This window comes from Rattus rattus, chromosome 6, assembly GCF_011064425.1.
Source record: "Rattus rattus isolate New Zealand chromosome 6, Rrattus_CSIRO_v1, whole genome shotgun sequence".
NCBI lineage: Eukaryota > Metazoa > Chordata > Mammalia > Rodentia > Muridae > Rattus > Rattus rattus.
Genome location: NC_046159.1, coordinates 75,115,328 through 75,128,085, shown reverse-complemented (window position 1 = coordinate 75,128,085; position 12,758 = coordinate 75,115,328). Strand labels below are relative to the sequence as shown.

General features: G+C 47.1%; 1 protein-coding gene across 4 annotated transcripts in view; it reads right to left on the bottom strand.

The window, feature by feature from the left end:
- Window positions 1-12,243, bottom strand: part of St3gal5 (ST3 beta-galactoside alpha-2,3-sialyltransferase 5) — a 51,956-nt gene extending 39,713 nt beyond the window's left edge. Inside the window, exon 1 of one of the 4 annotated variants that reach the window (XM_032906370.1) lies at window positions 12,112-12,243. In XM_032906370.1, the coding sequence (XP_032762261.1) occupies window positions 12,112-12,190 (79 nt within the window). In that variant the 5' untranslated portion in view covers window positions 12,191-12,243. The remainder of the gene's footprint in view (window positions 1-12,111) is intronic. The other 3 variants (XM_032906369.1, XM_032906367.1, XM_032906368.1) reach the window with 3 other exon arrangements.
- Between the last annotated feature and the right edge of the window lie 515 nt (window positions 12,244-12,758).

Sequence of the window (12,758 nt, the reverse complement as noted above, 5' to 3'; positions counted from 1 at the left end):
CACAGATGGTGCCTCTCCAATACCTTACCCAATACTCTCTTGGGCTTGGCTTCTTGCCTTCCTCGATTAAAACCCTTGATTAACAGCCTATGATCTCTCCACCTGCTTATCTGCTTTGCTGCTTGACTTCCCTGTGCTGGAGAGAGCCAGACGACAGACTAGTCACCTGTGCTCCAGGCTAACACAGGCGGTCACTTCTGCCCTCATGTTTCTTGTTTGAACTCAGGAGCCTACAAGAGTGCCACTGTGTAAAAGGAACTTACCGAGCACTGCCTGGCTAAAGGGGCTGACCATCAGCTTGCCACTGATCACCCTTAAAGTGCACCCAAACTCACCTGAATGCAGAACCACCAAATCCAAACACAACCATCACTGCATGCTTCTTTTCCATTTATTTGTCTGTCTGTCTTTGTTTTTTCGAGTCAAGGTTTCTCTGTGTAGCCCTGGAACTTGCTCTGTGGTCCAGGCTAACCTCCAACTCAGGGATCTGCCTGCCTCTGTCTCTCAGTGTTGGGATTAGATGTGTGTGCCACCACTGCCCAGTAAAAGTATAGGCATTTTTTGTTTGTTTGTTTGTTTGTTTGTTTTTCATGACAGGGTTTCTCTGTATAGCTCTGACATTCCTGAACTCACTATATAGACCAGCCTAACCTTAACCTCACAGAGATCCACCTGCCTCTGCCTCCCAAGTGGTGGGGTTAAAGGTTTGCATTGTTACTCCCAGCTCACTGGATGCTTCTTAAGTGCCCAGATTGTAACATAAGACTCCTTGGATGAGGGAGATGCAGACAAACAAATCAATAGCTGTCCCACATTCCAGAAGGGACAGGCCTGGGAGCAAAAGCAACTGGATCTGCCTGGTGCTGCCACCTCCCTCAGAAAACAGGAAAGAGTTGAAAAGTTCGACTGTTTGCCAACTTGATGTGGGCCAAGTCATGGCTGGAGTAAGTTTACTAGTTGCAAAAATTCAGATTGGGCAAAAACTTTTTATTGCTTTTCTTCCTTCCTGGGATGTTAGAATCCACACTCGCCTGCCTTTCCAAAGTAAGAACAATTTGGCCAGTTGGATGGGCACTAAAATGTTGAGGCTGGGGAGGGAGAGAAAGAAAGCAAGAGTAAATGGCAGAAGTTAAAGGACCCCCCAAAAGGAAAGAGCAGGGAGGGTTTTTTTAAGTTCAACATGCACACAGAGAATACAACAATGTTTATTTTGGGTTGGGCTTGAGAGCAGACAGCCATGGATGGTAGAGAAGGGAATGATTCTAGCAAGTGATGACTGGGAAGGAAAGGAAGAGAAGAGGAAGAAATATTGGTATCACAGTCTTCCTTCCTCTGCCCACTGGAGCTCAGCAGTTTCAGAGGAACGGTGCAGAGAGAGGTTCATGGGCCTGCCTGCCCATAAATCATTACAGGTCCCAACTTGGAGATCCTCCTTTGAATCCAAGAACTGGCCCCCACCACTACCTTTCCACAGAGGAACCCAGCTGGAAGTACAAAAGGTCCCTCAAACTGGACTTTAAAATGCTGAGGGTGGAGGCAGCACAAACTAGAATCAGTCTGTAGGAGGTGGAGGATATAAGTTTGGGGGAGGAATTGGGGGTGTCATCAAAGTACATGTGTATATGTTTTCTCAAAAATTAATAAAAATATTCTACTTTTAGAATGTGAGATTTCTACTGGAATGTATGACTCAGTGTTCTCTGAAGGCGTTGGGGGATACCTTTTTGCTTTGTAGGTCTTGTTTTGAGACAGTAACTTCCCCATTACTCCAGAATGACTTCAAATACAGGATCCTCCCACTCAGTCTCCTGAGTGCTGGTACCACAAATGTATGCCACAATGCCAACATTGCAGACACATCTTTAGTAGGCCTTGTATCTTATCTATCGAGGGCTGGACCATAGCATCTTACAGTGCACAGGGTGTGTTTGAGTTCAAATACACTTCAAAGTCTGCATGGGAAACTTCTCTCACAGGACCGTGGCAGCTCCAGTTTAAATTGGGAAATGGGGAGTAGAGGTTGTTGGAGCTGGTCGACCAGATGCCCCTGAGGCCAGTCACAAACCAGGAAACCTCTTAGAATAGCAGCAATAGCCAATGGAGCCAAGGTCTTCATTCTGTTCCCTGTAGAGGTCAGGAGGGACAGATGCTGAGGAATGCTCAACAACACAGGAAATGAGCAGCAGAGCCCACACAAGATGCAGCCATGCCACAGCTCTGTGTCCGCAGTGTCAGAACACTGAGCTGAAGGCTGCAGAGACATCCGCTTTGTTTCTGAAGCAACTTTATACTTAGAAAAAGACTGGAAGAGCGATACGAGGAATTCTCATCTACCCTTCAACCAGATACCCCACCCCCATGGTTAATATGTGTGCTGCTGTTCTATTCGTATATAACATACATAATTTATTCAAATACCTGAAAGAAAACTGTAGACACTGTCACACCCTAAATATTTTATTTTCCTAGAAATAAAGTCATTCCTTATATGATCACAGAATAATGTTCAATGCGAGGGCCTGGACACTGACTCAAGCTAGAGTCTAATATAAAGGTCTCAGGAAGATTTCTCTAGTCCTTCCAAGTGATGACTTTCGAACAAAAACAGAAACAAAAAAAAATTTTTTCTTTTTTTTGCCTTTTCCAGAATACCATCCAGGATCACATGAGGCTTAATGTCATATCTCTTTAATCTAAAACAGTTCAGTTATCTCTTGTGACCTTGACATTTTTTTTGAAACGTACAGGCCGAGTGTTTTGCAGAATGTTCCTTAGATGGGGTTCATCTGATGTTTCTTCATGACCAGATTCTGAGTTATGCACTAGGGCCAGGGCAGCACAGGGGGAGGCTGTGCTTTGCTCTCTGCATTTTCTCAGGCAGGGCGTTTACCCGGCCTGACACTGGTGACATCTCAGAGGAACAGCTGGTTAGGGTGGTGTAAGCCAGTTGCTATTTTCTCTTTGTGAACTAGTAAGTGACTTGATGGGAGATACCTAGTGTCTTAGCTACCTTCCTCTTGCTGTGACGAGGTCATGGACCAGAGCAACTCATTTTTCAAAAAAAAAAAAAAAAACAAAACCAAAAACACCCTTGAATTAGTTATAGTTTCATTAGACGAGGCTGTGACCATCACAGCGTGGAGTATGGCGGCAGGCAGGCATGGTGCTAGAGCAGTAGCTGAGCACTTCATCCTGATCCTCAAGTTGAAAGCAGGAAGCTGGGCCTGGCGTGGGTTTTGGAAATTTCCAAGCCTGTCCCTAGTAACTAAGAAGGTCCTATCTCCCAATCCTTCCTAAACAATTCCACTCATTAGGAAGGAAGCAAGCATTCAAATATATGAGCCTGGGGTGGGGGGTGGGGGATTTTCATTCAAATCAGCACACCTTGGAACTAAGTAAAGTCCCTGCTTTTCATCACATCTGCTTGTTTCAGTGGTCACTGGTAGAGAAAAGGAAAAATTGTAAGTTAGGCAGGGTCATATCAGCACCTCATGAATAAAGTTTGTCAGAAGAGAGGTGGTGAAAATGAATTATCAGCTGGTCTCCTTCCACATTTACTTCATGGAACCTCAATCCGTGCTCATTCTTAGCTAGTGGGAAAACTAGGTAGGACTGGAGAGAAGGCTCAGAGGTTAAGAGCACTTGTTGCTCTTGTAGGGGACTCTAGTTCAGTTTCCAGCACCCACACAGCCGCTCGCAACCATCTTTAGCGCCAGTTCCAGGAGATCTGATGCCTTGTTCTGGCTTCTGTGAGGAGCAGGCATGCCCAGGGCATGCATGCATACATACATGCAGGCATGCATACATACATGCAGGCAAATACTCATACACAGAAAACAGAATTTAAAAATCTATAAAAGAAAGAAAACTATACATTCTCTAGATAGGACCTGAGACTGTACCAATTGTCAAGTGTCTATTAAAGACTTCCTGAGAAATCCAGAAGGAAGAGCAGTTGCCGAGCCCAGAGAGCTGACGCCCAGTCCCACCAATGCCCGTTTCGTTTTGTGTTTACTGTGTCTTTAAATGAGAATGCCGAATGTTCTACTCTGTGATTCTGCCTCCTCATATACTGGTGCTTAGAGACTCTAACTTGCTTTACCTAGGAAATATTTCAAGAGGCCAGAGAAGGACTTAAGGTGTGTCTGTCAATTGTTTGTCCTTCACTCCTTTTCGTGTGTCTTTGTTAAGCTGGCTGGCCAGCCCCTGCCCTGCCCATCAACAACGCTGAGGGAAGCAGACTGCAGCCATACCACCTTTTATGTAGGTGCTTCATATCTGAACTGAGGCCCTCACTTTTGCACAAAGAACGTTTTTCCCCCTCGAGCCATCTCCCCAGCCTTGAACCCTTGTTATCATAAAGGTAGAAACCTCAGAGACTATTCAACAGTGGAAAGAAGATTAGAAAGACAGCCTACATCTCAGTGCCCGTGGTTAACACTCTTCTTATCTATATCCTGTCAGCCTTTGTATCATATGTGTTCTACAGAAACAGGGCTAAGATGTCTGTATTAGCCTTCTTTGACCTAAATTCCACTGGGGATGAAGCCCTGTAACAAAGGGCTGGAATTTTGTTAATTGTCCCAAGGATGGCCAAACAACTAGAATCATTCCAGAGCACGAGAGAGAGGTTAATGTCTAAAACAGGCTGCCATTGGATATTAGGGCTTACATTCCTCGTATAGCCTTGGTTGGGAAGGGCTGGGCTACAGAAGGCTGTGGAAAGGCTGTCTGGAGTTCTTTGTTCTCTTAACAATCCTATCCCTCAGTTTTGTTTTATTTTGTTTTTTTAACTAAGTAGTCTTAAATCCAATGTAATCAATCTTCCTACCTCAGGCTCCCTGGGTTACAAGCATAAACAACCATGCCCAGATTTATAATCCTATAATAAACATTTAGTAAATAAATATTACATACCAGGAACTGAGACTAGAAAATAAATAGGGCATAATCCCTTTCCTCTATGAATATGATCACGAACTCTCAGATACCCAAAGCACCAGCAATGAACTCGTGAGCCTGGCGGTAAGGAACCACTAGTCCTTCGGAGGAAATCAGGGAGGCCTTCTGGGGAACATGATGAGCCGGTGGGTGTGCCAAGGGTAAGAAGGATTTCAGAGTGGGTTCAGATGAAAGAAGAAAATGTCAGCTATTCAGACTATATCCAGTTATAACAGGAGACCTGCGGGACAGTGGTCAACTAAGCAGACCCCAGGACTGGTTCTAAGCAGGACAGTGGTGAGAGCAACCTGGGCAGGCACTGGGTGGTCAGGAGGTCACTGAGCTGGTGGTTTGAATGCGAATTCAGCATTAGGAGATGTGGCTTTACTGGACAAAGTGTGTTGGGGTGAGGCTTTGAGGTTTCGGATGCTCATGCCTGGCCCAGTGTCTCCCTCTCTTTCTGTTGCCTACCAATTCAAAAGTAGAACTCTTGGCTCCTCCAGCACCATGTCTGCCTGCATGCTGCCATGCTTCCCGCCATGATGAAACCATAAGACAGCCCCAATTAAATGTTATCCTTTATAAGAGGTTGTAATGATGTATCTTCACAGCAATAGAAACCCTAATTTAGGCACATGTTTGATAGTTTCATACATTTATATAATGAATTTTAATCATTTCTCTACCTGTTCTTTCTTCTTCTTCTCAACGAATCCCCCTCCTGTCTCCAGATCCTCTCTGGTGTGTAGTCCACTGAGTTTAATTGGTGTTTTTTGTCCCAGTAAAGGTAACTTATCAGTAGCTACACCATTGAAGAAAATGAAACCCCTTCTCCAACCACCTTTCATTTCCAATGACTATTGGTGATGATTATCTCAGGGATTATAAAATGTTGAGGGGCCCAATCTTATTCGGCAGAAGATTTTAAGCCAGCATTTGGGCAGGCCCCAAACAGACACACCAGGCTCAATCATACATGGACTGCGGATCTGGACATGCAAGAAACAACACAGGCTGTGCCTTTGCTTCAGGTCTTACAATCCCACCTGGAAAAACAAGCAACAAACAAGAAATGAAGGCAGAGAAACAGATCAGTACATCCACCGCCAGTGTCGTTATCACAAGTGGTCGCTCTTACTGGATTCTGTACAAAGGTTTTAGAGCTTTCGGGGTAGAGAATCTTTTCAAAGGTTCCCCCGAAGGAGGAGTGCTCCTCTGCCACTGTCTGAATAGGAACGGCAGGGGCCGGGGGGTGGGGGGGCAGGTGTCACTAGTGTAGGGACAGCATGTCCTGGAGAAGTCTGAGGATAATGGGTTTGAAGTCCAGCCCAGGAGGGACGATATGCTGCAGCTCACAGAGGAATGAGCAGTTCCTACCATGGGTGCTGAAATTATACTGGAGGAGTACGAGGGGCTTTTCTACATGGAACTGGATGCTGAAGAGACCTCCTGAGGCTGAACTAGAGACGGAGACATGCCCTCATGAGGCAGTATGAGATAGAAGGCAGAGCCCCAAATATCATCAGTTCCGATGGGATATCTTCTGAGGGATTGGAATACATTATTTGCTGCAAAGACATGGGAACAGTAGCCTCATCCACTACCTCCAAGCCTAGGTCTGAATCCTAGCTCTGCCCCTAGAACAACTTCTTTTGCTTAGTACCCTCCTTTATAAGGGATAGTGGTACCAGGCTCACAGCGCTACGATATGATCGAATGAGCAGTCTGTGGAACAGTTCTACACCAGGTGAGGAAAGACTGAGGAAACTTCCTCTCGTGGTTTACAGGGGAGGGAGCAGGGAGCAGTCTTTGAAGACTGAGTATGACTGACTGACTATAAAATATTCATTAATGAATTACATATGGTTAGAAGCTAGGTGCATGTGCGTTTAGAAGTTGGTATCGTCCAGAGAAATGGAAATTTGAATCTACCAGTTTCTTTTTCTTTTTTTAATATTTATGTTTTTATTTGGGGGGGATATTTTTTATTTACATTTCAAATGTTATTCCCCTTCCTGGTTTCCCAGCCATAAGCCCCCTATCCAATCCCCCTCCCTATGTTTTTATACTTATTTTTCATTTTATTATATTTTTATTATGTGAGATTGTGTGAGTGTGTGTGCGTGCGCGCGCGCGCGCGCGTGTGTGTGTGTGTGTGTGTGTGTGTATCTGTGTGGGTACACACATGCCATGGTATCCAAGTGGAGACGATACATGTGGAGAGTTCTTCTTCTGAGTTCTCTCCTTACAGCATGTGGGTCCTGGGTATCAAACTCAGGTTGTCAGAGTTGGCAGCAGAGGCGTTTGCCCGCTGAGCCAAGTCGCCGGCCATTATTTTATTTTTTAACCTTGTGTGTAGCACACATGTAGGTATGTGCATATCATATGAGTGCGCATACCCCCAGAGGCTGGCACAGCCGGGCAGTGCACAATCCACAGTTAGAGTGATGGGCAGTTGTGAGCTGCCTGACTTAGATGCTAGAAATGGAATTCTAGTTCCCTGTAAAGCGTCGAGCTTTCTTACCAGAGGGCCATCTCTCTAGTCCCTTTTTAAAGGGAGGCTACTAGCAATTTTTAAATTGCAGGGATGTCTCAGGTTGTTCCCACTGGAGAGCACCTAAACAGGAGGAACATACAGATAAAGATAGCCACAGCCTGTGCCAGTGGATAACCCCGCTGAGATCTCCATTACAGAAAATGGCGAGCAAAGAGAAGGGAAGACCAGAGGTAACTTTGTCCCCTTGAACTTTTCGCTGCCTGCCAGTCTAGATAAGAGAGAAACACACGTGGGGGTGAATAACAAGCTAGAAGAGGAGACAGGGCAGCCAGAGGGAGACAGCCTCTGTCTAACAGAAACACCCGCTCTGCTTGGTTCTTGATATACATAAGCCCATCATTATGAAAACGGTAACGAGCGGAAGAGTATGGTACCACAGGCCTGGAATTCCAGCACTAGAGTGAGGAGGTAGGAGCCAAAATCCAAGGCCAGACTGGGTTTTAGCAGCCCTTGCCTGAAAACAAAACAAAACAAAAAAAAAACTGAACTAAAAATATAAGTAAATATGTAAATAACTTTAAAAGTGGCTTCAACGTTCAAAAAAAACTTAAGTATTATTCATAAAGTAGGCTTGCACATGCTGTTTTTTGAGCTTATCAAACCTGGTCACATGATACTAGCCTATTATCACCCCAGATAGTAGTAATCCTGAAGAAAAAGAAAGCCAGAGTATAGGATTTCGTTCTTGATCTGAAACCTGGGTGTTTTTCCCTGATGTAACTGAAGTGTAAAAATGCTTTCTACTGCTCAAAAACTCAAGTAAGGAAAAGGCTTTTCCTGTAGGTAAGTTAAACAGAAACGGAGTGACTGGGTGGAGGTTTGTTTGTATTAAGCTGGGTGGCAAGATCAAACTAAGCAGTTGACTAAAGACGCTCTCCACATCTGAGGAACTTGGAGCTCAGCCTGCGCTGTGCTGGGACCCAAGGAGGGCCTGGACTCTGTAGCACTGCTCTTCCTGAGGTCCTACAGAACAGGGCCAGGCAGAAACTTCCTACTGTGAAAGCAACACCAGCGGCATTTACTTCCACCATGGTTAATTCTAAGGCTAGAGTAAAATAGCTTTGGCTGGGGGTCCTCAAAGTGAGTAATAAACCCATAACCCAGTAATCCTACTGCCTGGCAGATTCCCAAAAACACACTTATGCACACTTTCCCAAAGCTAGGCACCAGAGCACTTATAGTAGCACTATCTGGGGCAGACACACACTGGAAGCTGCTTAACACTCAACAATTGATTACAGACGAGAGGCACTAAACTTACCCCGTGACCACCGTGAACTGTGGCAGTGAACACGCCATTACTACAGGTGGCACAGGGAGTGCCTCTATCACTCAGTGCTTACAAAAGAAGACACACACCACAGGTTTCCATTTATGCACAGTGTGAGAGAAGCGAGTCACACCAGGGTAAACGCTAGGAGAGGCAGTGACTGACTGGGTAGGACACAGGTCCTGGTATCTTCTGTTCCTTCATCTGAGTGTGGTTCATGTTCACTATGGAAATGTGTTCCATAGTACTCTTTAGGTTCCTCTGTTTTTCCCTACACACATTCTAAAGGTGGAGGTCAGAAAAGAACAGAATTAGTTCTCTCCTTCTACTGTGTGGGTTCTGAAAATTGAATTCAGGTCATTAGGTAGCAGCACCTTAGCCCATTGAGCCATCTCACTGTTTTCGTTTGTGTGTGTGTGTGGTGAGTGTGTGTGTATAGTGTGCATGTGTGTGGATAGTGTGTGTGTATGTGTGTGTGCGTGTGTATAGTGTGTGTGTATAGTGTGAGTGTGTGTGTGTGTGTGTGTGTATTTATTTATATCTATTAAGACAGGGTCTCCTATTCCTGCCTCTATCTCCCAAGTGCTGAAATTAACAAACCTGCTCCAAGTACCTATACAACATTTGAACAGGAGCAAACCTCATCTGTCCAGGTAAGCTAGCTAATATGGATCGATGGTGAGCACCTCTCAGTTCGTTTTATCCCTGATCCTTCTTCACACACCCCACTGATTCCCTCTATGGGATGCTTCTGAGTTTCTCTCCCAGGAGAGCTCTAGTGCCACGGTCCATATTTATGGCTTCCTCCCACACTGGGCGTGTGAATCACACCCCCTCTGGTGGATGCCTCTGCTAACATATGCCACCCACACTGATCCAGCCCTTGCTTCTCCATCCTCAGCTGTTATCATATAAATTCCCAGTTGCTTCTATGCCAAGCCTTCCCAGCTGGACTAGCATGAAGAACATGCTCTTGGGGGTGATGACCACCCTCCTGGCTTCACAAGCAGCGCAGAATAAAGTCCTCCTCCAGAGCGAGGTAGATGTGGAGGGTGACTCTCTCTGCTTCCCACGTCTTGGTTAGGGTTTCTATTGCTGTAACACCATGACCAAAAGCAACTGGAGAAAGGGTTTAATGTCAGCCTAAATTGCACATTGCAGTCCATCACTGAGGGAAGTCAGAACAGGAAGTGAAACACAGCAGGAACCTGGAGGCAGGAGTTGATGAAGAGACCATGGAGGAGCACTGCATACTGACTTGGTCCCCCCATAGCTCGCTTTCTCAAACAACTCAGAACCACTAGCCCACAATAAGCTGGGCCTGCCCTGATTAGTCACTAATTAAGAAAATGTCACAGGCTTGCCTCCAGGACAATCTGGCAAGGGCATTTTTTCGATTGATGTTTTCTTTTCCCAAATGACTCCAACTTGTATCAAGTTGACATAAAAAACTACCCAGCACACCATTAGTCTCCCGAGACAGCTGCTAATTCTCCACTACTTCGACCAGCCCAGTAAGGGAGCCAGAAGTGGAGGAGGCACTCCAAGGACAGGTGTTTCTTGAATATTTCCCTAACCATTCACCACTTTGAAGTCATGGGGCAATCACCAATGTATGTTAAGCTGAATGCATTTTCAGAATCGACATAAAGGTGTGCTTTTAGAATTTCCTACCAGCCCCCCAGCACGCCATTTTCCAGAAGCCACATCACACCTCCTCTTACTGTTTAAGCCAGCCTGTAATCCCAGCACTTGGATCAGTGTTCAAGGCCAGTTTTGGATACACAGTGAATTTAAAGGCAGTCTGAGCTACACGATATCCCTGAGTCAAAACCCAAACCAACCAACCAACCAACAACAACAACAAAAAACAACAACAACAAAAAAAAAAAAAACAGCTAGCAAAACCCCAATCATCTCAATTTCTTCTCAAGTCTCAAGGAAAACACCATCAACCCTAACTAAGAATGTCCACCTTACAGCCACAGCGTGGACCACATAGCAGATATAGCTGTCAGGAGACTCAGCACTCAGCTCGGATTAATACTCTCTTGACCAAACACTTGGAAGTCAGACGATCCCAGCCCTGTAACCAGCAATGTTAGAAACCATTCTGAGCTGTCAGGATATGGAATTACACAAAAGAAACCAAAATCTGCTTCTCTGGTCATTCAACAGACATAGATCCCTCTTCCCAGCTCCAGCATGTATCGGGCTTCAGGTAGGAGAGAATTTACAGTCATAAACCAAGGGAAAGCTTGGCTAGACACCAGAGGGCAGAAGATGAGTGTGAGTCTCCTTCCTTTGTGAGTCTAAAACCCAGTTCCTGGCTGAAGGAACCTGCAATCCATCGGTCCCAGAAAAAGCACAACACATAAAACCGCCTTTTCCTCCTTTTAAGTAAACGACACCTAATTTTGCAGAGGCAAAATATGAATTGAGACTGAATTAAGACGAAAAGGTATAAATGAATTTCTAAATCTCATTTCCAAGTCAGCTAGTGATTCTGCAGAGTTAAAATGACAGATTTATTTTAAATGGTTAAAACCACAAACCCATTGGCCTGGGAGAGACCTCAGCCATCAGCTGGGTAAGTCTTCCAGTACGGACTTGGAGAGCAAGCTCCCCACAGGAGGATATCAGTGTCTGCCAAGGTCATCCAACTGATGTGGGGTAGGAACAAGAGTTCGCTTTGATTTACTGGGGTCCTACCAATTGTTCTCTAACACCCTCTCTGCAAAACAAACAAAACAGCGCACCACGAACGCACCCCCTCGGCAGGCCACAGCTTAAAATTTCCAAAAAAACAAAAAACAGTCGCCCCAATGTGTCTCCTCAGCAGGACTGGCCGTAGAGAGGGGGCATCGAAGGTCACCAGTGAATTTCTACCAGCAGAAATCTACCCACTTTCACACCGAACGTCTACCCACATGGATGCCCCAGGAGGGTTCAGGAGCCACTAGTGACCCTGCACAATGTTCCCCAAGGTAGTCATGGGAGACACTGAGTCAATTCGACTCTGCCGGCTCAGAAGGTTCCAGCAATGAATTAAGTCCCAGAACCAAGCGATGTGTCGGAAGAGGGCCACTTTGGCCGGACCTGCCACGCGGGGCGGGTCGTCCTTACCCACAGCGCGGCGTTCACACCTGCGCAGGCTGCGCCGGGGGCGCCCATATAGGCGGCCCGGGGTCGCGACCCTCCGCCGGCGTCCCCTCGCAGGCGCGTCCGGCGTCTCAGGGCTGGGGAGGAGCTGCTGGGCCTGGGGTATGAGTGGGCAAAGGCGGATCGCTGCTGCCTGGGTTCCCCGAGGTCCGCTTTGCTGACTGGGGGCTGCGCCACGTACCTCGGCAGGCAGGTGCCGCTGCTTGGCTTCGCGGCTTCTGGGGCCTCCGCGCCGCGCCGCCCGCAGCCTCCGTGCGCATGCTAGGGAGGGAGCGCTGGCAAGCGGCCAGCCCCGGGCCCCGCGCCCCAGCCCGCCCCCGGCGCCGCGCTCGCGCCCATTCAGCCCCGGACAGTTCGTTCCCTAGCGCGGATGCTGAGGGGAGTGGGGGTAGGCGGGGGCGGGGTCGCGCGTCACGAGGATGGGGAAGGCCAATCAGAGTGCGCCCAGCCCCGCCTCCGAGCGAGCTCTTCGCTCCCCCGCCCCCTCCGACTGCTAGTGGAAAGGGAGCGGGACGCTGTCAGCCAAGACGCGGCTTGGGGGCGCCAGGCAGCCTGGGACAAGGGTGCCTGGTGCTTGGGGAGATCTCAACTCCAGGCTTGTGCGAGATTAAATGGTGGAAGACGCTCCGGGGAACCTAAGGTGGCTCTGGATCGGTTATAGGCTTTAACTGAGCATCCAATTAAGTATCGGAGCCGTGGAACTTAGGGACTTGAGGTAATCACGTGCTTTATTCGCCAGCTTCCCACTGGTCCTGGGTCCTGAGTCCCACGAGACAAACACCAGGACAAGCTAGATCAGCGATTCTCAACCTGGGGTGGAACGGCCTT